This window comes from Apiospora phragmitis, assembly GCF_038363925.1.
Source record: "Apiospora phragmitis strain CBS 135458 chromosome Unknown utg000011l:1.0-3236445.0:1.0-3240683.0, whole genome shotgun sequence".
NCBI lineage: Eukaryota > Fungi > Ascomycota > Sordariomycetes > Amphisphaeriales > Apiosporaceae > Apiospora > Apiospora phragmitis.
The window spans coordinates 2,789,507-2,811,660 of record NW_027117411.1 but is presented as its reverse complement, the minus strand read 5'-3'; the positions used below and the strand labels follow the sequence as shown (position 1 = coordinate 2,811,660).

General features: G+C 49.6%; 6 protein-coding genes across 6 annotated transcripts; 3 read left to right on the top strand and 3 right to left on the bottom strand.

The window, feature by feature from the left end:
* Positions 1-6,346: 6,346 nt before the first annotated feature.
* Positions 6,347-7,066, top strand: PG994_013614 (uncharacterized protein; the record flags this gene model as incomplete). Its single annotated transcript, XM_066865023.1, has 1 exon — positions 6,347-7,066. One exon carries the CDS (start codon positions 6,347-6,349, stop codon positions 7,064-7,066), a length of 720 nt encoding a protein of 239 aa, XP_066709984.1.
* Positions 7,067-7,725: 659 nt separating this feature from the next.
* PG994_013613 (uncharacterized protein) lies at positions 7,726-8,171 on the bottom strand (the record flags this gene model as incomplete). The annotated part of the gene is made up of 2 exons (XM_066865022.1): positions 7,726-7,957; positions 8,089-8,171. The coding sequence occupies 2 exons, from the start codon at positions 8,169-8,171 to the stop codon at positions 7,726-7,728; spliced, it is 315 nt and encodes a 104-aa protein (XP_066709983.1).
* A 1,033-nt stretch (positions 8,172-9,204) lies between these two features.
* On the top strand, positions 9,205-9,846 carry PG994_013612 (uncharacterized protein; the record flags this gene model as incomplete). Its single annotated transcript, XM_066865021.1, has 1 exon — positions 9,205-9,846. One exon carries the CDS (start codon positions 9,205-9,207, stop codon positions 9,844-9,846), a length of 642 nt encoding a protein of 213 aa, XP_066709982.1.
* A 2,905-nt stretch (positions 9,847-12,751) lies between these two features.
* On the top strand, positions 12,752-14,374 carry PG994_013611 (uncharacterized protein; the record flags this gene model as incomplete). The annotated part of the gene is made up of 3 exons (XM_066865020.1): positions 12,752-13,126; positions 13,190-13,327; positions 13,418-14,374. The coding sequence occupies 3 exons, from the start codon at positions 12,752-12,754 to the stop codon at positions 14,372-14,374; spliced, it is 1,470 nt and encodes a 489-aa protein (XP_066709981.1).
* A 1,282-nt stretch (positions 14,375-15,656) lies between these two features.
* Positions 15,657-20,474, bottom strand: PG994_013610 (transporter SEC7; the record flags this gene model as incomplete). The annotated part of the gene is given in 3 exon segments (XM_066865019.1): positions 15,657-19,073; positions 19,091-19,954; positions 20,016-20,474. 3 exon segments carry the CDS (start codon positions 20,472-20,474, stop codon positions 15,657-15,659), a joined length of 4,740 nt encoding a protein of 1,579 aa, XP_066709980.1.
* Positions 20,475-20,520: 46 nt separating this feature from the next.
* Positions 20,521-21,294, bottom strand: PG994_013609 (guanine nucleotide exchange factor; the record flags this gene model as incomplete). Its single annotated transcript, XM_066865018.1, has 1 exon — positions 20,521-21,294. One exon carries the CDS (start codon positions 21,292-21,294, stop codon positions 20,521-20,523), a length of 774 nt encoding a protein of 257 aa, XP_066709979.1.
* Between the last annotated feature and the right edge of the window lie 860 nt (positions 21,295-22,154).

The following is a 22,154-nucleotide window of genomic DNA, read 5'->3' as shown; positions in this document are numbered from 1 at the left end:
AATATATAAAGAATATTTATAATTATATATTTAATCTTTTTTTATTAATCTATCGTTACTTAGTAATCTCGTTTAAGCGCGCTCCGCGCTACTTAATAATCTTTTTTAATTACGTTCTACGTTATTTAGTAATCTTTCTTAATTACGCTTTACGCTACTTAATAATCTCTCTTAATTACGTTTTATACTACTTAGTAATCTCGCTTAAACGTTTACCGTGCCACGTAATTTATTAATAATCGCCGTTATTTTATAGGCGTATTCGTTTTATTACTAGGCGTAATAGTATTATCGTTACTCGTTATTAAGGAAGGTCTAGCTTCGTATTAATATAGCTGGCGGTGCGGTCCGTAGCTATAGTATCGTAGCCTGTTCGGGGCATAGTAGCTCCGTGCCGGTAGGTAGGGCCTTTTGGCCGCATGATTTAGGTCGGGTTATAACATATAGCTCACATACTCTAGGGTAGTAATCTATTCCCCTTTCTCGACGTCTTTCTTAAAAGCTAGATAACTAGTGGCTTCGGTAACCACCTAATAGTTACCGCTAATACCTTAGCCGATACTTATTTTATTAATATTATAAAAGCGTTTAAAAAGGATATTAACTAGCTTTAAAGTATTAAATCTATTAAAAAAAACGTTAATATTAGCGATAATTATTTTATTAACGCGGCTATAATTAATTATTTTAAACTTAATAGCTTTAACGAACTCGTTTTTAATTAAAAATCGAGTATATTAACGTTACCCTAGTATATAAAACGCCTCGAAAGCGTTTAACATTCGTTAAGCTATATATTTAAATTTAACGAGCGTTAATGCGAAGCTTAATTTAGCCTAGCCGATAACTTAATTCGCTAATTAAGTCTTTAAAAATAGTAATAATACCTGCCGGTCTTTATTTAGCTCTTATCGCGTCGGTATACCGGCTAGGCGCCGGATAACGTACGATCGGTCGGTATTTTATCTACGAACAGCTTCGCGAATACTTAGTTCGAGCTTTACGTTACGTATTATAGCTTACGCGCGTCTTTAAGTATTAAACGATAATATAGAGAAATAATTAAAAAAAAACGAATAAAATAATAATAATATATATAGTTAAGAGGTAAAAGTAGTAAAAGAAATCCATATTATTATCCAAGGGTCTAACGCGTTCATAGCGCGAAACGCGGTGGTCCGTAAAGGGGTGGTCCGTAGAGGGGTGCTTTAGCTTATAGCGAATATAACCACGATCCTTGGGACCGATTACCAGTGGAACGACGAACGGTCTGAGAAAGAACGCATCAAACTTACGAAAGCGGATTTCTTCCACAACCCTCGAGTTTATTTCAATCGAATCCATCAAAAGATGACCATTCAGTCCAAACAAGTCATTGCAACACTGCAATTGTTAGTGAAGTACTATCCCCCCTATCAACTTAGAAGCACGAGTTGTTAAACTCTGGTATCCATTTGGTATCATTGTTCATCACATTGCCAAGCTGGAGGAGTACAAAGAATCATTGTGTGGTGGTCGACAACTGACTTCAGCCCCTGAGGGCCAAAAGGGGCTCTTGGATATGCAGCGCGAAATTACTGTCAACCACCTTGCTCAGCTCTTCGGGTTCATGAAGACAACCATTTTCAGTCATCAGCTGGAAGCCGAACGTATGAGACACTCCCAAGACCCCCCACTATGCACCTTCTCCATGTTGTGGCTGTTGTATAAACCTGGAACGACAGTCTACGTCAAAAACGATGCGGGCAAGGCTAGCGCATAATTACATGGACTGGTCCGATTCGTTTGGGGCGAGGTTGTCTCCGACGAACGTCCAGATGCCCATAACATCGGCAATCAGACCGATGACATCAGCGGCGCCTACCATGTTGTTGTCAGAAAGTAAATACCCTAGAGATCAAGAAAGGAGTTTGAGGGTCAAGGTCTTAAGGGTCCGGTGATACAGGTTTGAATCAATGAAAAAACTGGATTTGGGGAAGGTAGTGCTGAATTTGTTGTGTTTGGGGACTCTCCGACAACCCTTCCATCGTACCTGCTCGAGCTTTTATACTCATGGCGTTCAGTCTTGTTCCATATCCTAATTCCCTTTCGAGCAAAACTTCGGAGGGACTCGGATCTTGGCGGCGTTACTTTGTAAGCTATTTGTATTGATACGAAGCTTCGGGGAGACGCAAGCCTTCTCAGTGTTACTCTACAAGCCTCTAAGGCTATTCTCCTTCCTTTTCAAAGTCACACTTTTGTATTTTGTTCTCATTTTCAACATGGCTATCTAGGATGAGACGAAAAAATATTTTCCTCGGCTACCATGGAATAGGCAAATGACGATGCTTAACCCCTTTTCGTCCTGGTCTGCAGCGGCATGGGTTATACTTCAACCCGTATAAGCCACCATTCTTTCGTGGTATGCAAGCTGTTGTGTGGATTGAGGACTTTGCATGACCTTGGATAACGTACGTCACCTTATAATTGACCCCTCCCCCCCCCTGTAATTGACCCCCCTGTCGACCTCCACCACGTTTCACCGCTATTTCGATTTAAAAAGAGATTTCTTAACGAATTCTGATCCGAATTATTTCATTCTTTTAAATATATATTAATTTATTAATAATACGTTTATATATTAAAAACGATATCTTTACCGCCATTTAAAATACGGCAAGCGGTAAATCTATTTATAAGGCTATCTTTTATTAAGGTATTTTACGGTCTACTTTTATTAGTTAACTTTACGGTTAATAATCACGTCGAGAATTAAAATATACTTATTAAAAGCTCTCTATAGTTTAAGAGAAGTATCTAACAGACTAGATTTTAACTTAAAAAGCCCTTAGCGTCACATTAATGCATACGCAAATTAAGGAACTAGCTTAGCGCGTTTTAACCCTTTATAGCAACCCTATACTATTGGGTAAAAACTAGATAAAGTTGTTCCTTCGACGTCACCTAGCCTTACGGACAAAAAGGCAACGTCGTATCGACTCTTAGCGTATTAATAGGGTATTAATTAAGGTAATTAAGTCTTAGTTTTTAATTAAATTACGTATATTTTAAATTTAAGTTATTAAACTTAAAAATAAGTATAATAAAAACGAGCACGGTATTTTAAAAGGTTAAGGAAGTAATATCTTTATAATAAGTAGTTTAAAATTACGTTTTATTTAATAAAAACAGCCTAGTTTAAAGTATTAAACGATTATATTAAAATATATATTAATACTTAATAGGGCTATCCCTCCTTTAATAATTTATAAAGGTAAATCGGTCTAAGAGTAATAGTTCCTTTAAAAGCTCGATAAATTTAAAGGATAAAAGTTCGATACAAGTAATAAAGGTTAAACGAATAACGAAATCGCCATTAAATAGCTCAAAGATGTTTTTATACTAGAAACCGCCTTAAACGATTTAAAGGATACTCGTTTACTTATTTTAAATAGTTATAATAGTTATATAACTAACGATTTTATATCTCTTTATTATTAAAATAATATTTATTTATTATTTTTACCCCCCTTATTTATTATATATTCTTTAACCCTTTAATATTAAAGTCTTTACCTTTATAAAAGCTTATTATTAAAAGGAGATCGGTTTTTTATCTTTATTAACGAATTTAGCTTTTATTAATAAACGAAACTTTTTTATATACTATATTAAAGCTCGTAAAAAGGCTTTATCGGCTTAGAATATTAAGGGTGGTTAACGTGGTAGTGGTCTTTAGCTCGTATATGCTACTAAGCCACTTACCAGCCCTCTTTTATTTAAAAATAATAACCGAAAGCGATCGGAAGAGATAACATAAGCCTTAGCTAGTTAAAATAAGGCCCTCACATTTATCTAAACTCCTTTAGCTAATAATATATTATAGTTAATATTAAAAAAAGTGTATTAATTTAAAGCGTTAAATTCGATACTTTTATTAATTAAATTAAAGCGACTTTATTATATAACGCTAATTATTTAAAAAGATTTAAAAAAATACTAAGAAAAGGATTATTTATTAATTAATACGGAATTATAAATCTAGTCTTTAAAAGAGAAGTTAGAGCTCGTAAGGCTACGAAAGAAGCGAAGGGTATAGATTAGCTTAAATTCGAAATTTATATTAATTAAGAGCATATAACGTGCAAGGGAGGGGTTAGACCTAGTTAAAATTAAGGAATCGGATTTTAAAATATCTATTATATTTACGGTTAAAAGTAATTATATTATAATCTAAAATTAAAGAAATGGTAACTATTTAGAGTTAGTGGTCAATTTATACCTTTAATTTTATTAGGGGGTCAATTATAGGGGGGGGGGTCAATTATGGGGTGACGTACGTTAGTGACCACACTTGTTGACCAGTAATGCTACGCCGCCCAACCAAGAGTTAACAGTGACGAGCGGAGACGATGGAAGCTTGATGGGGAAAAGTTAAACAAATATCAGCTGCTAGACTAGGCAGTGCATCCGAGGTAACCTAAGCCGCATATGCGGTTATAAGTCAGATATCGGACCAACGTCAAAGGGACCCATTAGTCTTATAGAATTAATGTCTTGGCTGGTCGCCAAGTTTGATGTTGGTCAGCTCAATCAATAAAGTCAGGCGAGAGTTCTTCTCGTCCTTCACGCAATTCTGCCGGCGGCAGAACTTTGAAAATCATAACCTCCTTCTCGTCAGAGATCGAACGTTATGACTTGATCGGGGTCGGCTTCTTTTGGCTTGGTATGACTCTATGGATCGAGATTCAGTCAACTGCGCCGGGTGGATGTTGCAAGACCTGGAGCAAAAGGGGCACCGAAGTCACCGAGGCACCCGCCTTCCAACAATTGTGTACATAAAGGTCGCAGGCGATGCCACCCATCTGGATGAACATGGCCATGCTCAGCAGACTATCATCTTACTCATAACTACATTTCCACATCTATCTTCGCCCGCCAGCATTAGCTTAAGATCTGATATCAGCCATCTTGTCTTCAGTTCAGTAGATCCATCGCTACCATGCAATTCAAGCGCTTAATTCTCTCCTCCATCACTGGCTTTGCCACCATCGGAGTATACGGCGGCGCTGCGATACAGCACAGACAAGGAATCACCGGAGTACGTCTGACACAATACGCATACTTTCGTGCTACAACCAATATAGCTGACCATGCGAACTCCCAGGTCTGCGCCAAGCGCTCCAACACCTGCTTTGGTGATGATGGCCCATTGGGTACCTGCACTAGTAGCACTGTAGGTCACGATAAGTCTTGACTGGACAATGAGATCAGATAGCCAACGAAATTCCACCTGTTATTTGCTTGCAGTGTGAGAATGACAACGACCCGTGCGACTATTCGAGAATCTGTAGCCCGCCCGCAGGTGCCTGTAACGTCCTTACTCGAGTGCTGAAGGAAAGGGGGGTTTCAGGGGTAGTGAAAGGAACTCAGCTCGTGTCAGTTCTGAATCCCACTGGGTAGATATTGTTATGATACGTATAAGCTGCCAATGAGGCTTTTTGTCATTGCCGAACGAGGGGGTGGAACGGAAGACCAGTTTTTAGTCGAGGCTGGGGAGGTTGCAATCTAGTTCCAGTCTTTTCTTGTCTAGAAAAACACAATACTCCTGAACACACCATCCGAAAATTGGACGCCGTGTTTGTCCCAGACTTCATGGTTGCGGTCGGCACTCTGTGATCAAAGGTTTGCGCCTTTGATCAGAACGCGGCCTTCAACTGTAGACGTAACATGAGTGGCTTCACGTGTTATCCTCTCGACTACGAGATACGCCCATAAGAGAGGGGGAAACAATCCGCGCACTATGTCGACTGATAGCGAATGGGCTGATTCGTCCGCCTGGCAGTGCTTAGCTGCAGATTGGTGCCTAATAACCGTGGTTATTGCCGAGTTGACAGACAACCAACGCGGGACACTGATTGGTGGCGTATGACGTCTCACCCATTACGAGATCTTAGCGCGATCTTGGCGAGATCTTGGCGCGATGTTTCGGAGAGACTACACGGTCGCAAGCTGGTATATTGTTCCGATAATGTAACGTCGGCTCGCTGATGCGCTGATGCGCTGATATACCTAGCTTCGAGTTCCCAAAATCTTTTCGCGAGCTCGGAAGCCAGAATCAAGACCTCCTACGAAGCTTTTCTGCCTCCAGCCTCGAGAATGAGGGCCGCTATCCTCGCCATCACATCCGCCCTCTGGGTACCCATCGCTCGTGCTTGGGACCCGAGCGAGAAGGATTGCCCCGATGAACCTTTTTGCCTCACATCGTTCGTATGGTGCGACCGCCGGACGACAGACTCAGACTGCTACTATCCCGAAGGGGTCTATCCCCCTTTCACATGACACTGGTTCCCAACAAGCGCTCGTGATGGAGAATTTCAACCACACCATCTCCTGGAGAAAGCAGGGTCGGTACAAGGATGACCCGGTGACAGTTCGTTGGGCGCTCGGCGGCGACGTGAGGTGGGAACTCAGTAAGTCGGACCAGCCAAGAATCTCATTACTCATCCCGCAATGTTTAAGGCATGGCGGAACAACAGATACGACGGAGACACATGCCATCTTCAACCCAGGACGTATCGTCCGCGAACTGTACCAGGACGTACTCAGCGAGTCTCACGGAGGCAGCAAGACCAATAACAACAGCAGCTACAGCTTCAGCGACGCCCTCGCACTCTACGGTCCTTACAACACCGTGTCGAACACGGTTGAAATCAGGCTACCTGCTGCGGCCGATCCGAAGGCGTACCACAATTCCCAAGACAACGTACCGTACATTTTGTCAGACCAGTTCATGGTGGCACCATCCTACGCAGGGAAGTTCCTCGATGCGCAGAAGAAGCTCGGCCATAAGGAAGAGCACAAGAAGTGGAGGCTGGGCGTCGGTATCGCCGTGGGACTGGGGGTCCCCATCTTGATGGCGGCCACGGCATGGGCAACATGGGTCGTGGCGAAGCGGAGGCTGGGTGGGAGGCACGCAGTTGCGTCTATCCTCCTAAAGAGTAAGAAACAGGAGTTTCTGGGGTCTACTTGTACTATTACCACATCTCACTATTGGCCCATGTCATATAATGCATTCGTTAGTTGACAGAATAATTCACATTTCCTTCATTTTGATAGTGCGTACGCACCTCAAAATTCCCCTTGCCAGTGCACATGACCTCTTATAAGGACGTACCGGCTGAGCATATCTTACCGTGCGTGTATCACTCGAGTAGTCTGCTAGACTGGGAATCCCAACGCAGTGATACTTAACAGCAAGGGTCGAGCAAACACTAGAATGAGGCGGGCACAGTGGACTTGCACAACTGAAAGGTATTGTAAGACTAAAAATAAGGCAGTGTTACTACATTGGGTAAGCTAGGGCGGGCCACGTGTGTCCTCAGGTGTGCCCTCACGGTTGTGGGTTCACCATGAAAGTGATACTACTTGATGTTTGGCAGATGGTACAAGAGCACTGCGGACTCAACGCATCCACCGAATCGCTACTCGAGTAGAAGATTGCTTGAGTAAATGTTTGGTTCGGTCTCGGTGACTGTATATCACCACCCGCCTTTTTTTGTCCGTGGCCCACTGCATGAACGGAAACCTGCAGCAGGCCACGGGACCTACGGGATTTACGGGGCTTGCTCTCTGTTTGGCCGTCCGGTTGAATTTTGCAAGGTCCCTTAACAATGGCCTGATAGTCTGGCAGCCCAAATGCCAGTTGGCTTTGACTACGACACTCGATTCGGACTGCTTGGCCCCTTACTCGAGGTCATGGAACACTTTCGGGTCGATGAGGAAATCCTCACTGCGCAAGGTTTTGTATACTTCGCCATCGGCGGCAGCAAAGCGTACAAAAATGAAGAGTGCCCTGGCACTAAGAGCAACTGGGATTTCTTCGTCATATTCGATGAAAGATCTCACATCAGGGCGATCACTGTGGATAAGATCGATGAACTCTATCGCATTTTGGGCATTGTCCAACCGGAGTATTCTGGAGATTGGGAGGCAGGTGATTTCTCGGGGCGGAGCGGATAAGAAGAAGAGTTATATGGGCTGACAGTCTACTCCTAGCTTCGCCCGACAGGATGGGATGTGGCTAGAGTTTCTGGATTTGCCGCAGACGGGTCCAGACGAACCATCACCATGTGTGCTTTCTCCTCCTTGTTGTCGATAGCCTCTACCCCTAGACCCACAGAGTTCAACATTGTATCGGCCAAGGTCTCGAGAGTCACAAGGCGGCGTCATCTAGTTTCTGGCTATGCCTGTTTCGTCGACCAACCCTCGTATTACAGGGATCGCCGACTCCTCCACGACGCCGACTTCCTGTGCCCATATGACGACCTTACGTCATGCAACCCCAGGCATCGCATTGGACCTCTTTCTCACGTCCAATTCTCTCTTTGAGTCTGAACCCTACTTCGACACCCGCCACTCGATCGAAAGAATACGGCAGCTGTTCGTGAAGAAGTGGGAAGCCCTCTCCGCTACCCCACCCTCTGCCTCCATGTTATACGGACACGACGGGTTCGACGAGAGATTCTGCCAGGATCTGCAGCTTGACTTGTTCAAAAGGCCTGTACACACACCACATTTTGCAAAGCATCCACAGGACCAGGATTACTACTCTTCATTCACCTTCTTCCGAGCGGCACCGAATCGGTCCGCGGTCTACAAGCTTCCAGCTGAGGAGCCGAAGCCTCTACACTTCCAAAGGGTCAAGGCCTATCGAATCGCTTTCACGAAACCCCCTTCTGCCTTCTTGGCGAGATCTCAAGGGTTCTATGGAGAAGTGTTCATGGCTGGAAGTTGGCAGGACGCGTTCACCAAGCGCGGGAACCATACCCCGGAAGAGCTGGCCGTCCTGCCCCACGTTAATCAATACTTTCCTCTCAAATACGTGCAGAATGTTCTAGCATTTGGTAGGGAAAACGAACTGCTTTTTCTAAAGCCTTTCCGAGGTAGAACATTGAGCGAGTTCCGCCTTGATTTCCACCGCTTCCGCCACGTACCTTACTCCCCCCCCCCCCCCCAAAATGGAAATCGACCTTATTGACTGGTTCATGAACATCGAACTCGCCAGAGCAGAAATAATCTACGAAGCATGCTACAAGTCCATCCAGTCACCGGCCGTTGCGAGCAAGCTAGAGAGGCAGCCCATCCGGGGGTGCTACTACGACCGTCTAGTCAGTGAGCGGTTCTCCCGGTTACACTCTGAGGAGTTCTTGACCAGCCTCTGCGATGGTGAAAAACTCATGTTACTTCTTAGACAAGAAGTTGATCATCAACGGAGAGCCTTACCCTTCTCTGCGCACTCACCTGGAGACAGCGAAACAGCTCCTAGACCCAGAGGGCAGTGTGCTTTCCGCAACCCCGGTGGCTTTCGGCCTCGGAGATGCCCACAGCGGGAACTTCATGGTGACCGAAGCCGGCGCCGAGGGCCCCATGCTGTTCCTCGACTACAAAGTGGCCGGGTTCCACAGCCCCCTCCTGGTCCTGGCCAAGGCGATCTACATCGACGCCTTCTTCGAGATCTTCTACGTCGACCAGCTGAATCAGGAGGACTTCGGCGTCGACTGGCGGCCTGCGGGGCCCGGCGCGCTGGCGATCCAGGCGCGGTTCCGCGTCGGGCCCGTGTCGAGGCCCATCGCGCTCGCGAAGCTCGAGTATCTCCTGAAGCCGACGCTGCAGCTGATCGACCCTAAGCCCGACGACGCCGGCCAGATCGAAAGAGCTTTGGGGCATGCACTGCTCGTATGCGCCCTGCTCACCCGGAAATCCAACGAGAACCAGAGCGCCTTCCTCTTGAATGTGGCGATGGGGGTACGGCTGGCTTGTGACATGCGGCAAGTCTTCTACGAGATGTTTGGGTGTCGTGGATGACGGGCTACAAGAAGCTCATGCTCCTGCCAAAATCTGTCTGAAATCTGGTGGTTGCAATATATATCTCGCTCAGCATCTCCATCACCACCACCCAGGCGTTGATATGTCTATATTATACTGTTTTATGCAAATCGTGAGCAACTAATTTAATGTGGCAGCACGCTGTAGCATGGTTCAGCACGAGACGGAGGCCCATCAAGGTTTAAGAAGGGCTTATGTGCTCCATACAGTGAGCGCATGTTTATAAGATGAATTGGAATGCACTCAGACACTAAGGACCTGTATATATGACATGAAAAAGGAAAACCGAGGCTTTGGTCCCAACACATAGATGGCTGCGGGACGGGTTCGTACATATAGGGACAGCCGGAACGCTATCACTGCACGACCTTTGGCCACAAGGAATTGTCACATGTTGAACATACAAATTCGATTTTGTCGGGCATGTATTTCGCCAAGGAAATCACGCTCTCTTCTCCATGCCAGCGAGCCTCACCGCTGCGCTACTCTGATTCAACCTATGGAACTTCCATGACTACCGACGCTCTCTAGACTCAGGTGAGCTTGGGCTTGCATGGAGTCGTGTCCGCTTAAAGCGGAACGCCTCACCCTTTATTACGAGACGTCCACTCCAACTATGCATAGTGTATATGACTATAATTAAGCTTCTCCTAAGTTCTTGCTGGAAGCATCGGGACTTGGGACAAGGAATAGACCAGGTATCGACCTAGGGCCAAATGAGGCTATTGCTAATCTCCGAGTTTATCGAGTGTGCTGGGGGTACAACTTTGCTAAAGACACTTTTTCGGCGCCGCTCGCCGCTCGCCGCTCGCCGCGACCAGCGAAAGTACGAGGCTTACCCCCTATATATGGACTCCTCTCCTCGTGTTGAGACTGTACATCCCGTATTTTCCCTAATCAGGATCTAAAAATCATCCCGTACCATGTACGAATTGCTCCGGGTTGCCAGATTGATCGGTCCGGGTACCAGGAAAGCATTATGGTGGTGAGAACATGGCGTCCAATCAGGGATGACATCAAAAAGGTCTCGACGTCACATTTAAGGTTTCACTCTTCGATAGTTGAGACAACTAGTCGGCGCCGGTTCATTGGGGAGTTCGTGAAATCCGTCTCAGGAACAAGCTTTGTCTCTGGGCGCCGCCATTCTGGCAGCCCCTCAAGTAAGCAGGGCTATGACATGATATCGTGGAATTACAGAGCTTATCTGAATACGAACAACACCAGCCACTCTGAGAAGCAAGAAAGACCGAAGATACCTATCTGCATGCTGCGGGATTGGGTTCGAATGTGCAATAATGAAGAGAATAGGTAAGCTGCAGACACACCACCTATCGGTGATGCCCATAATACCACCAATCTATGCCTGGTGACAGAACGAGAATTGTGCCCAGCCCAATTGAGGAGAGTAGCAAGGGAGGCAGTCCCACTCGTCTGTTCCGACAGCAAAAGTGCACTTTTGGAAAGGAGGAGTAAGCAGTAGCGTAGCCTAGCAACCCTACTTATGGATGGATGGAGTTGGGGTAGGGGTTGCTTTCTTACTACGTGGCAGGACAGATAAGTCAGGTAGGGCTGAAAGTCCTGGTCATGCTTCTCTGCATGTGTTAGATAAGTTCTTCTCTTCTCTGTCCTTGCCGATCTTTTGCGGTCTGGCGTTCCGAGTCTGCTGACTGGATCTCATATCATCTGCATAGCCGTTGCTCTCACTGCGGCAGAGTTCAGGTCTCAGGAACGGCTGTCCAGACTGCTGGGATGGATGATGGATTTCCGGTCCCTCCCTTGTGGTTGTAGCTGCAGTAAGATTTGGGACGGTGGGGTCTGCCGTTGGAGAAGGCGTGGTGGGTAGCGTAAGATTCTTCTTCCCTTTCACTTAGTTTTACCGAGTTGGGATCAAGGGTGCGAGGTCTCCCAAAAGGGGCCAATGAGAAGACTCGCCCGTCCCTCCCCAACGTACGTCTGTTCGCGCTTGGGTGCAGAGCCAAGACCGCCCAATGAGCTTCTTTTGACATGGGCCGGTACTGTTAGTGCTGCAACATCAACACTGACGCACACCATGTTCGTTTCTGCATCTCTGATGAGTGCCGGCGGTGCAAGAGCTGAAGGTGGAACCCCCGTCCGGCCAACCCTATTGCCCGCGGAGATCAATGGTCGGTACCCAATAAGATGCAGTCGCCTGTCTATCCATGTTCCGTATCTTCTCGAATAACTGGCCAAGGCGCGGGTGAAAACGATGTAATCGCCATCTCACATGATCATCCACAGGGCATTATTGTCGAGACACTGTTCTGCAAGGGACCAACTATATGTTACTTAAACCCCTCTCCACACCCCTATAGAATTCCACGGAATAGGCAATATGAAGCATACCGTCCATTCAGCCTAGTGTGTTGCTTACTTCTTGAACTCCTTCTCGAACCAGCATAACTCTCAGCAGAAAGATAGCACACGATGGTCGGCATACCCAAATCAAACCGTTGTAGCTTCTGCAAGGCAAGAAAGACGAAAGTAAGTCTTTACTATCTATCTGATTATTTTCTCCGCTTTATCCATTACAGATGTACCCTATATCATGTAAAGATGGAGCTTCTAATGAGAAACCCTCCCAATAGTGTGATGAGGCGTGGCCGACATGCGGTGCATGTCAACGTGCAAAGCGCCAATGTTCCGGTCCGCCTAGGATGAAGTTTGTCATCAATGGCTGCCACTCCGCATCCGGTGGCTACGACAGCGCATCTCCTCCCACCTTCGGTGGTGGGAGTGATACCTCAACGCCCAAAGATGATGATATCCATCATCATTCCAGGCCATCACCCCCACGGATCCTGAAGCGCCAGCCGAAATCAGGCTGGGAACGGACCGTTCCCGAGACGGGGGCAGCTTTCATCGAATGCGGCTGTCCAGACCATCGAAACCGCGCGACATCACTCCGACCCCCGTCGACCGACTCGCGGCGGAACTTTTATGGTGCCTGGACGCCGCGCCCGGAACGGGCCACGACTTACACCTGTGGGGCGCTTCTGTCGGGCTGCTGCCGCCTCTGCTCGGCCAGAGCGCAGCATTGCAGCATGCCACGAAACTGCTGACGACCTCTTGGTCCAACATGCAACGCGGATTGCCGAGAAGCGCATGGCTGGACGCCCAGCTCTACGACACCGCTCTTATAAGTCTGCGGCAGGCCCTGGTGCAAGCCTTCGAAGACCCGGCTTCCAAACTGACGATAACAACAACACTGGCAGCGCAGACGATACTGCAGAATGTAGAGGTAAATTAACAAACCAGAAGTTGCTGTTCTGTAGCGAGTGAACCATGGCTGAACTTGCGTTAGATAGTCTGCAATGATATGCATGTAAGCTACCAGAGCAACCACGCCGCCGGTCTATCCGCCGTTATAAGTGCTGGTGGTTGTAACCAGGGGTTCTCCGAGCTCGAGCTGCATTTGATCTTCGAGAGCTTCTTCACCGTGGTCCGTTATGATCTTTTTCTTAACCCGCTTGCTTCCTTAGTGAAAGATAAGAAGCCAGACAGACTAACCAACATGCTTGACCGAAAACAGCTGATAGGCGACGTGCGCCGTGGCAAAGACAGCGTTTTTGCCGACCCGGTCTGGTCCGGCGCTCTCTACAAAGCCCTCGACGCCGCCCCTCTGAGGCCAAAGCTGCTGAGCCGGTTCTGCCGGTTCTGGATCGAGGTCGCCGTCTGGCCGACCCTCGTGCGCCAGCTCCGACAGCTCCACGAGGCCCCGACCGACTCCATGCTGGCCGCCGAGGTGGTATTGCGGGCAGGCGCGCTGCTCGAGTACTTGGATGGGCTGGACCGGTCCGTCTTCGCCAAGGCCCTGGAGCTGGGCAGCATCGTCGAGGTCGAGAATAACGATAAGGGAAATACCAACCAGACGGCAGGCTGTGACGATGGTTTCACTTCAACCTCGTATGAATTCGCCAACTACAACCTGGCCAACTTCTTCCGCGCCCACGCCTTCTTCACCGTCGTGACCCTGCGGATCCTGCAGTGCGCCGATTCCTTCCTCGCCGTGGGTTCCCCTTATGGTTACACAGATGGCGGGGAAGACGACAGCTGCCGCCACAATGTGGAACAACAGCAACAGCAACACCAGCTCCTTGAATACAGCCGCCGGCTCTGGCAAGTCTACCCTTACATGCGACGCCGCCGGCCCCTGGAACTGGGCGGGGCGCTCCACCTCGTCGTGTTGTACGAAGCCGGCGATGCGCGGCAGAAGGCGCTCACCTGCACCGCTCTGCGCGGTGTAGAGTCGGGCCAGGATGGACAGTCTCCAGAGTTTTTGGCTGCGAGTGTACGTTTGGACGAGGAGGGCACTAAAATTTTGGCAGAAGCCATGGCACTTACTGGCAGATCCTTGGTTTCAACACATCCAGACGACGACGACGACGGACTGATCGACTGGGATGCCGAGCTGCGGAGTATGGATTCCATAGATCTGGGCAGTGAGCTGCTGTTTCCATGGGACTTGCAAGGGCCAGTGTGGAGTTAGCTAGCTATCAAACCAACCCCTTTCATGGTTACGTGCATGGCATGCTGGAAGGGTAATGCAATCAATGTAGATACTTGTTCATGTGGAGTTATGTGTATATGATACCACTATAGAGCTGAATGTTAACGACCGACCCCTGATTTCAATGCCCACCTTATCTGTCGACCGTTGCAAAATCCCTTATGCCAAAGAGTCACCGCAAAGAAATTTGGAGTTGGAATGTCTGTGGCACGCCCTGCAAAACAGCCCGGACCTGCCCGAACTCCGCGGGGAAAGGGAAAGCGCTACTCACCGTCATCCATCTTCCTGTCTCGGCTCCCTCCCAGGATTAGGTCAGCAAGCACCCTCTTTTCTCCTGTTGACGGTGATCCAGTGTACCAATCTGCAAGTTCGCCGAGATGGCAGTCGTCACAGTCGATCGGAGTCGGTAAAAGTTGGCCGAGACATTTGCCGATCTTCCTAATTACATGGTCGACAACAGATCATTCTACTTGGGTACAAACACAGCAGGGATCTTTTCTGACGGGTTCGAAGGATGAGTGTGGGCGGAGCTGTCATTTCGTGTGTTTCCCCAAAGTGCACTTTTTGGAGAAAATGGAGAGGGGACTACAGAGCTTTATGTATTTATTACTGACTTAACTTTGCCAATGCATCCCTCCGTCAAGTAAGAAAAGACCACGCGTCGAACCTTTCACCCCTGGTCTGGCCACTTCAGCATGAAGAACAAGGTACTTTCAGTTGCAGATCTAGCCTCGCAATCTTTAGCCAAAATTTCTAAACTTATCTCGAGAACATGGGAACGACGTCGTTGTCACTGCTGGACTGCAACACCCGAGCTGTCAGAATCCGCTGACATATTGCATTGATATTAGGACTCTACCAGTCACGCCCGAACCCCTGATGACAGACAGGCATGACCGTCAGGGCAATCAGGTCAATAAAACACATCGTATATCGACGAACCAAGTCTTGAATTCTATCGTTAAATAACGCTTCCTATTTTGATATACGAACAGAATGCTGACCCAAGTAATATCGCTGCCGTTGACTGGCGGCAATCAATTGACTTTCTTTTTTTCGAAAAAAAAAAAAAAAAAGTCATGTCGGGCGGAAAATTCAAGACTTGACGTGATACAACACACACTCATACGTACACACGCGCCCTAAATGCCTGCCTGCCTGCCCTAAAGAAGTTCTTCTATAATTGCTGAGTAATTGGCTGTGCTGTCTGCCTGGCCCCTCCATTTCATCCATGCAGCTTGATTGCTTGCTTTTCAGACAGCTAGCTCCGCATACGCATACCGACCTCGCCCTCCTCCCCGCCATGCTGCCCTCCCAGCTCCCCCGTCGTCGGCGTCTCCGTCGCCGCGACACTAATAATGCTATCCCGGCGCCCGCCCGCCATGCCCTCGATGTGCAGCGCCACCTCGCCGATGCGCCGCAGCACGGCCAGCAGCGCGCCCCGCAGGTCGGGGCTTACCTCCTTGCCGAGCAGCTCGACCACGAGCGGGTAAAAGGCCCGCAGGTGCTCCTCGAACTCCTTCTCCGGCCAGACCGAGTAGCCCTCCAGCACGTCCACCACGACGGGGCGCCACGCCACAATGTTGCGCTGCTGCGACTCCTCTTCCAGCGCGAGGTACCCCTTGATCACGTCCTTGCACAGCGGGATCAGCGCCTTCTCCACCTCGGGCCGGCTCTCCGCCCGCGACGGCGACGTGTCCGCGAACATGCGGAAGAGGATCTGGATGTACGTAGCAGCCGATCCGCTCTCCTGCTTCAGAAGGTTGGGCGGTTGCTTCATGAACCCTTCGCGCCACAGCCGCATCCGCAGCTCCTTGTCGTTGTTGAACTTGCGCGCGAACAGGAACGACTTCTTAAGCAGTGCCATCAGCCGTAATAGCTCGGCCGAAGGGATCTGCGAGTAAACAGCCTCATTGGAGAACAGTTCATTGACTGTCTCAATCATAAGTAGCTGTAGAACACAACGAGAGATGATCCGGTTGAAGAAGCGACGTCGAGCAGCTGTTACCACAACAGGCTGTTGCTGAAGAGACGAGCTGGGCTTGTAGTCTTCCAGAGGGGTCGCCGCCGACATGGTGGTGGGCGTGCGCAGACTGTCGTCATTGGCAGCCGCAGGACCCGGCGAACCCGATTTTGTTTCCGACTCCGATGGCAGGCCGTTCTTGTCGGTGCCGTTGATGCTCAATGCGTTTCCCTCCTCGGTATCATCGGTCGGCGTCAAGGGGACTTCAAAGCCAAGTCCGTTGGGAGGAGGTGAGAGGGCCGAAGGTGCGTTGATGGTGGTAGCCGAAAACAATTGATAAGCGGTTGTTCTCTCGAACAGTTCGCAGAAAGAGCCGACAATCTGGTTCCAGTGTCCAGCATTGAACTTGAGCACATTCTGTAGGATGAGCTGCTGCAAGCAATTGCTTCCTATCCGGGCGATTGTGTCGTTCTCTTGGCAAATGCACAGTGCCAGGAGGTCGAGGAATCGGTCGAGCATGTACTCCAATGCATCAAAGAAATGGGTAAACAGTACAATCATGTTCCGGAGAGCCTGGATCATAGTCGTTGATAGCCACACGGACAACTCTTCATGGCTCAATGCGTTACTAAGCTCCGGCCGTGATCGTAGCACGATGAAGATGGGGTAAAGCTGCTGGCGCCAGAGGATGTCCCAGAAGTCCGGTGGGAAGTCGCCACCATACTTGAGAAGAGCCTCGAAGAAGTAGTTGAGAGCATTGGACCGAACCTCGAGGTCTTCTCCATTCATCAGAACGTCATGGAAGGCAAAGAGGATGGGGAACCAGAATCCCTCTTCGAGAGAGGTACCACTCGGCTGTTTCGTCGAGGCATCGGGGGGCTTGGGCGCATTGACATCCAGAGTCCCTGATGCATCATACCTTCGCGAAAGGGGACACTCTGGGACCTTGAGCATCCGCGGAATAATAGACTTCAGTGCCTCCATCGCTTGTAAGCTCTTCCTCTGGAACTTGACATTCTTGGAGAACTCGGTCAGGCAGACAATCAAGTCCGTGAAGGCGCCCTGAGATATAACCACCCCAAATCGTGTCTTGTAAACCAGGGTGACGTTTTCAAACGCGAGCGTCACAATCGATTCGTGGGGGTCCTTGGCGGCCACTGTGAATACGCCAAACATTGTCCTCCACCCGGACCGAATGTTCTCCCCACGAGCCTGGATCATCTGAATCAGACAGCGCAACGCCATGTCTTTCACCGTTATATTGTTGGAGTTCGATATCACGTGCTCGAAGGGTTTCAGGAAGTCCTTTTGGAACTTGAAACCAGGCAACTCCTCGATCTCCATGAAGCGCATGGACAATTGGCGTAGAGAGTCGAGCGCGAAGTAGACAATGGCAGTATTGTTGTGGCATCCGACCTTGTTGAAGTGCTGGCCGAGCACTGCCCAGATGTTTGCCCACTCGAATCGTACACGCGTCATGTTGTAGTAGCTGATCTCGACAATTTTCTGTAAGCTGTAGGTGCGAGGCGAGTCGTTGGAGCCTGACACCTTGATCTCGTCCCAGCTGACTTCGGTCAATGCCTGAGCAAAATGAACGATCGCATCACCTTTGAGGTTTGCCGTGTTGCTGAATATGCGATCCACGCTCCTGATGACTTCCTCGGACCTGCTTTCGAGAGCAATCTCCATGGAGAAACCCTTCGGGGCCGTGTTGGATCGGTTGCGGTGCCGAGACGAAGCCGTCGATTTCTTAGAATCGTTGGTATTACTTCGCTCAGGTGGCATAAAGCGCGCCTTCGAGACATCAGGGATGGCGCCTTCATCGACTCCTCCGGATATTAACTGTAGTCGATCCAGCTGACTAATGCACATCAGTACATCCTTCCATGACTCTCGTAAATAGTCACCCTCAGTCTGGCCGAGTTCCAACATCGCTCGCAGTGCCTCCACATTCTTGGCGAGAATCTCCTGGGGGTTGTTGAGATTGGTGGCATTCTTCAAAGCTGACATGAAAGCCTCTCGAGGCGTCGACAGCTCGAATAAACAAGCAATTTTGATTGCTTGCTTCATACCCTCCAAACATAGCTTGTGAACCTCGATGTTACTGGCCTTCTGCATCTGGCTTGATAATGCTGAGAACAGCGACATCCAGATAACGTCGAACATGGGTCCGACGTGACGGAAGGACGTGGCAGGGATGAACTTAATGCCGACCCTGGCAGCGTTACGTCTCTGGTTCCTGAAGAGGTTCTTAAAGAGCTGCTCAGACCGTAAGGCGATTTCTTCCGACTGTTGCACGTGTGCTTCCCTTTGAAGATCGCGACCAACATTGGAGAAGGCCTGACCAAGACCCGCAGCAAAACCCGTCGATGGTGCCGTCGCCACACCTGCAGCCGCCGCCGCATCGCGTTCACTCTTCAGAACGATCTCGTCGTTTGCGATTTCATCGTAGATGCCCAGCAGGTACTCGTCGGGAAGATCGGCGTTGTCGTTGATACCTCTGTTGTTCTTGATAAAGTCCTCCTTGCTCATGCGTCGAGCAATCTTGCTGCTGTGAAGATCTGTGTTGAGTAGAATGACCGAGTAGGCAAGAACATAGGCGGTATCGGCATTCGCAAACGCATTGGGGTTGCCCATAACGTAACGATTGGCAAATTTGAGCATGAAGCGATCGATTTTCTGTGCTTCACCAGGCAGTCGGAACGATTGCAGAAACTGGCGCAGGAAGGGACGAAGCGCCTCTTGGCGAACTCCATGGTATCCACGAAAGCGTGCATGATCTCAATATTCTTGGGGTCACCTTCGCCAAGGTACTCTCCAATCTGTGCCTTGTCCAGCTGGGGATTCGAGATCAGGAACTTCGCGATGTCTTCTGGACTGTCGCTGGGAATGAAACCTCCCTGCAAGAGAAGTTTTATGCCTTTCTTGGGCTTCTCATTGAAAGCCCTGATGGCGTTCGTCATGGCAGTTTTCCTCGCCTTCTCCTTTTCCAACTGAGCAGGGTCATCCTCCATGATTGGCGTTGAAGGTGGCAGCGGGGTCTCGAGGCGTGATACGCTGTCACTGGCCGACGGATCGATCGACTCTCGTATGTCTTCCAACGAGGCGCGAGTCTCATCGGAAGAACCAGCGTTGGCGCCGGGTCGTCCTACCATGGACCAGTTGACTAGAGATCGAAGCGCTTCGACAAGCGAATCCAGGGCTGTCCGCTTGATTATGTAGTCCTTTGGAACCTCCGACTCGGTTTCCGCCGGGGGAGCGATCTGCACCACTGTCAAGGGCGGCGGTAGCATGCCCTTGAGCTGCCAGTCGGCGCCATTGCCAGAGTTCGAGAACTTATCTTCGTATAGCTGCTCCTGGGCGGACGTAATAGGCACCGGGCCACTCGCGAACTTGGCAAGATCCTCGATTATGGTTTGAAAGATGTTTGCAACGTTTCTGTCGCAATCGTAGTTCAGGTACGTCTCGACCAGACCTCGGGGGTCACCACAGAGACGGTTCAACACGTTGATAAAGTACAGTTTTTGAGACAGGGGCGCATTTCGCCTCGCCAGGAGCGCAAGATATACTTCGTTGAGGAAGACCTCAATCTCTTTCTGGTTCCGGGGTTAGTGCAGTCCCTCTATACTGGGGTTGATGGTCAGGGCGGGATGTTACCTTGAAAGGGGCTCGCATGTATTTCAACATGAGCCAAAATATTTCACAGCAGACCTCGAAGACCCGATCTACGGAGCTAGCGCCATTTCTTGTGATACTTAAACATAGATAATACTTAATGGCCTGGAGAAAGCTCGTCGGCTCGTTGCTCTTGGTGTTGGTGATGGTACATAGTGGAGAAGTGAAGATGAGAATATGGTTGTTCAGAAGGGTGCGGATCAAGTGCAGAGAGATGAGCTTGGATCGCATTGGCTGGCCACGGATGTCGTATAACTGATCGGGTGGCAGGATTTTGGTGGACAAGTTGCAAAACGAGCGGAAGACAAGGTAAGCATCCCGGATGTAAACTTCGTCTTCGGCGTCGAGGGACTCGGTCGAGTCTTCGCCATTGACACTCTCGCCTGTCGTCGGCTCCGATACGCTTCGCGCAGGTTTCGTCGTCTTTATTTGTGTGACCATGGTCGGCCCATCGCCTAGGTTTGAGTCGTCGAAGCTCTTTCTGTGCTCAAAGATCCTTCAGCGTCAGCTTCGCGCCGTCGTTGTTGGTGGATTCGGAAGGCGCTGTCTCGGACGCGCCATCATGCATGCCATCCGCCTCGTCGTCCCCTTCTGCCGGCACATGGTTGTTGCCATTGCCATTCATAGACTCCGGGGCGTCGAAGGTCACATTGCTGGTGCTGTGCTTCAGCTTCGACAAGCTCATCCTCGCCTCCTTCATGTGTAGCCTCGTCTTGACGCGCTCAAAGACCATGCCCACCATCTGGGTCAGGGTACCCTGGGCGGCCTGTTGGGTGTCGGTGCTCCTGGACAGAAGGAAGACGTTATAGACCTGCCGGACGGCCTTGAGGAGACCGGCGCCATGCACGACGATTTTATCGTTGAGGACGGCGGCAAGGAGGGCCTGGACGATGTGGCGCTGGACATCGACGGGTGTGGTCTCGCCCTGGAAACAGTCGCATATTGTGTCGATGGCTCGGTCGATGAGCGGGGCCTGCTCTGTGCCGTCTTGCTGGGTTGCGCCGGTGTGCGCGGAGAAGTAGGAGGAGGATATGAGCTTGCCTATGCAATCGAGGGCGGCATTTGTCAATTGGCTGCTGTTGAGCTTGGTGGCCAGCTGCAGGGGCGCGAAGACAACATCGGGGTCGGGCAGCGGCGAGTCTGCTTCTTTGATGGCCTTGAGGGCGGTTTCGGTCAGGTCGGCAAGCTGCTTGTTCCTCTGTGCCTCCTTGGAGGCCTGGATGACCTCCAAAGAGGACACCACGAAGACGAGAGAGGTCATGGCGTCCGCGTTCACGACTCGGTGTCGTGGGCCATTCGTGGTCGGCGTCGTCGTTGTCGGGAAGCGTGGGGTGGTGCTGTAAGGACTGGGCGTGTTGGTTGGTAATACGTGGTCTTCAAGGTATCCTGTCTTGTCTTGGATCTTGGGTTTGCCTGTGCTAGGGATGGATGTATGTACACTAGGTTAGGCAAATGCGCTCCTCTCGAATAGGATGCGGCGGGATCGATAGTTGCGGGCCAAATCCAGCAGTGGAATTCGTTACGCGCGCCGTGACTTAGTTCACAGATAGATCAGGCGTGTGGACAGCTGAAAGAGGGAAGGATTCCAGGATGGATGTGAACGCAGCAGTCTGGTCAAGTCAGGAATTATCTGTCCTCAGGATACATGGCATCCAGTAAATTTAGGGGGCAGATGGTAGAGTTGGAAAATAATTTGGATGGAACGCGAATAAAGTTCAACTGGATGTCGCACGCAGCTGCCAGCAATTCAATGACGATTGAAATAACTCAATGAGTTCTCGTGTCTCTCTGCTTTTGCCCAGTCCGTCCGGGAAATGCAATCGCCAATGCTACTGCACTGGACGTCGGTTACATAAACGTCCAGAAATCTGCAGCTGTTCTCCTCCTCGGGTTCGCGTTGCGTAGTACTCTGGGTCATTGGCCAGGGGGTGACGGGAGACACGGGGTGCGGTGCGAGGGTACGTACCGGCTAAAGGTAGGCGCTGGGTCCAGGTGGTCCCTCTTTCCTGCTCCCTGCTGGCAGAAGTTTAGTAGCACATACCAAAAATACGACAATACGACAACCGGTGCCGGACCCAAGCATCGATGAATGCTGACATAAACACGAGATTAAACACACTT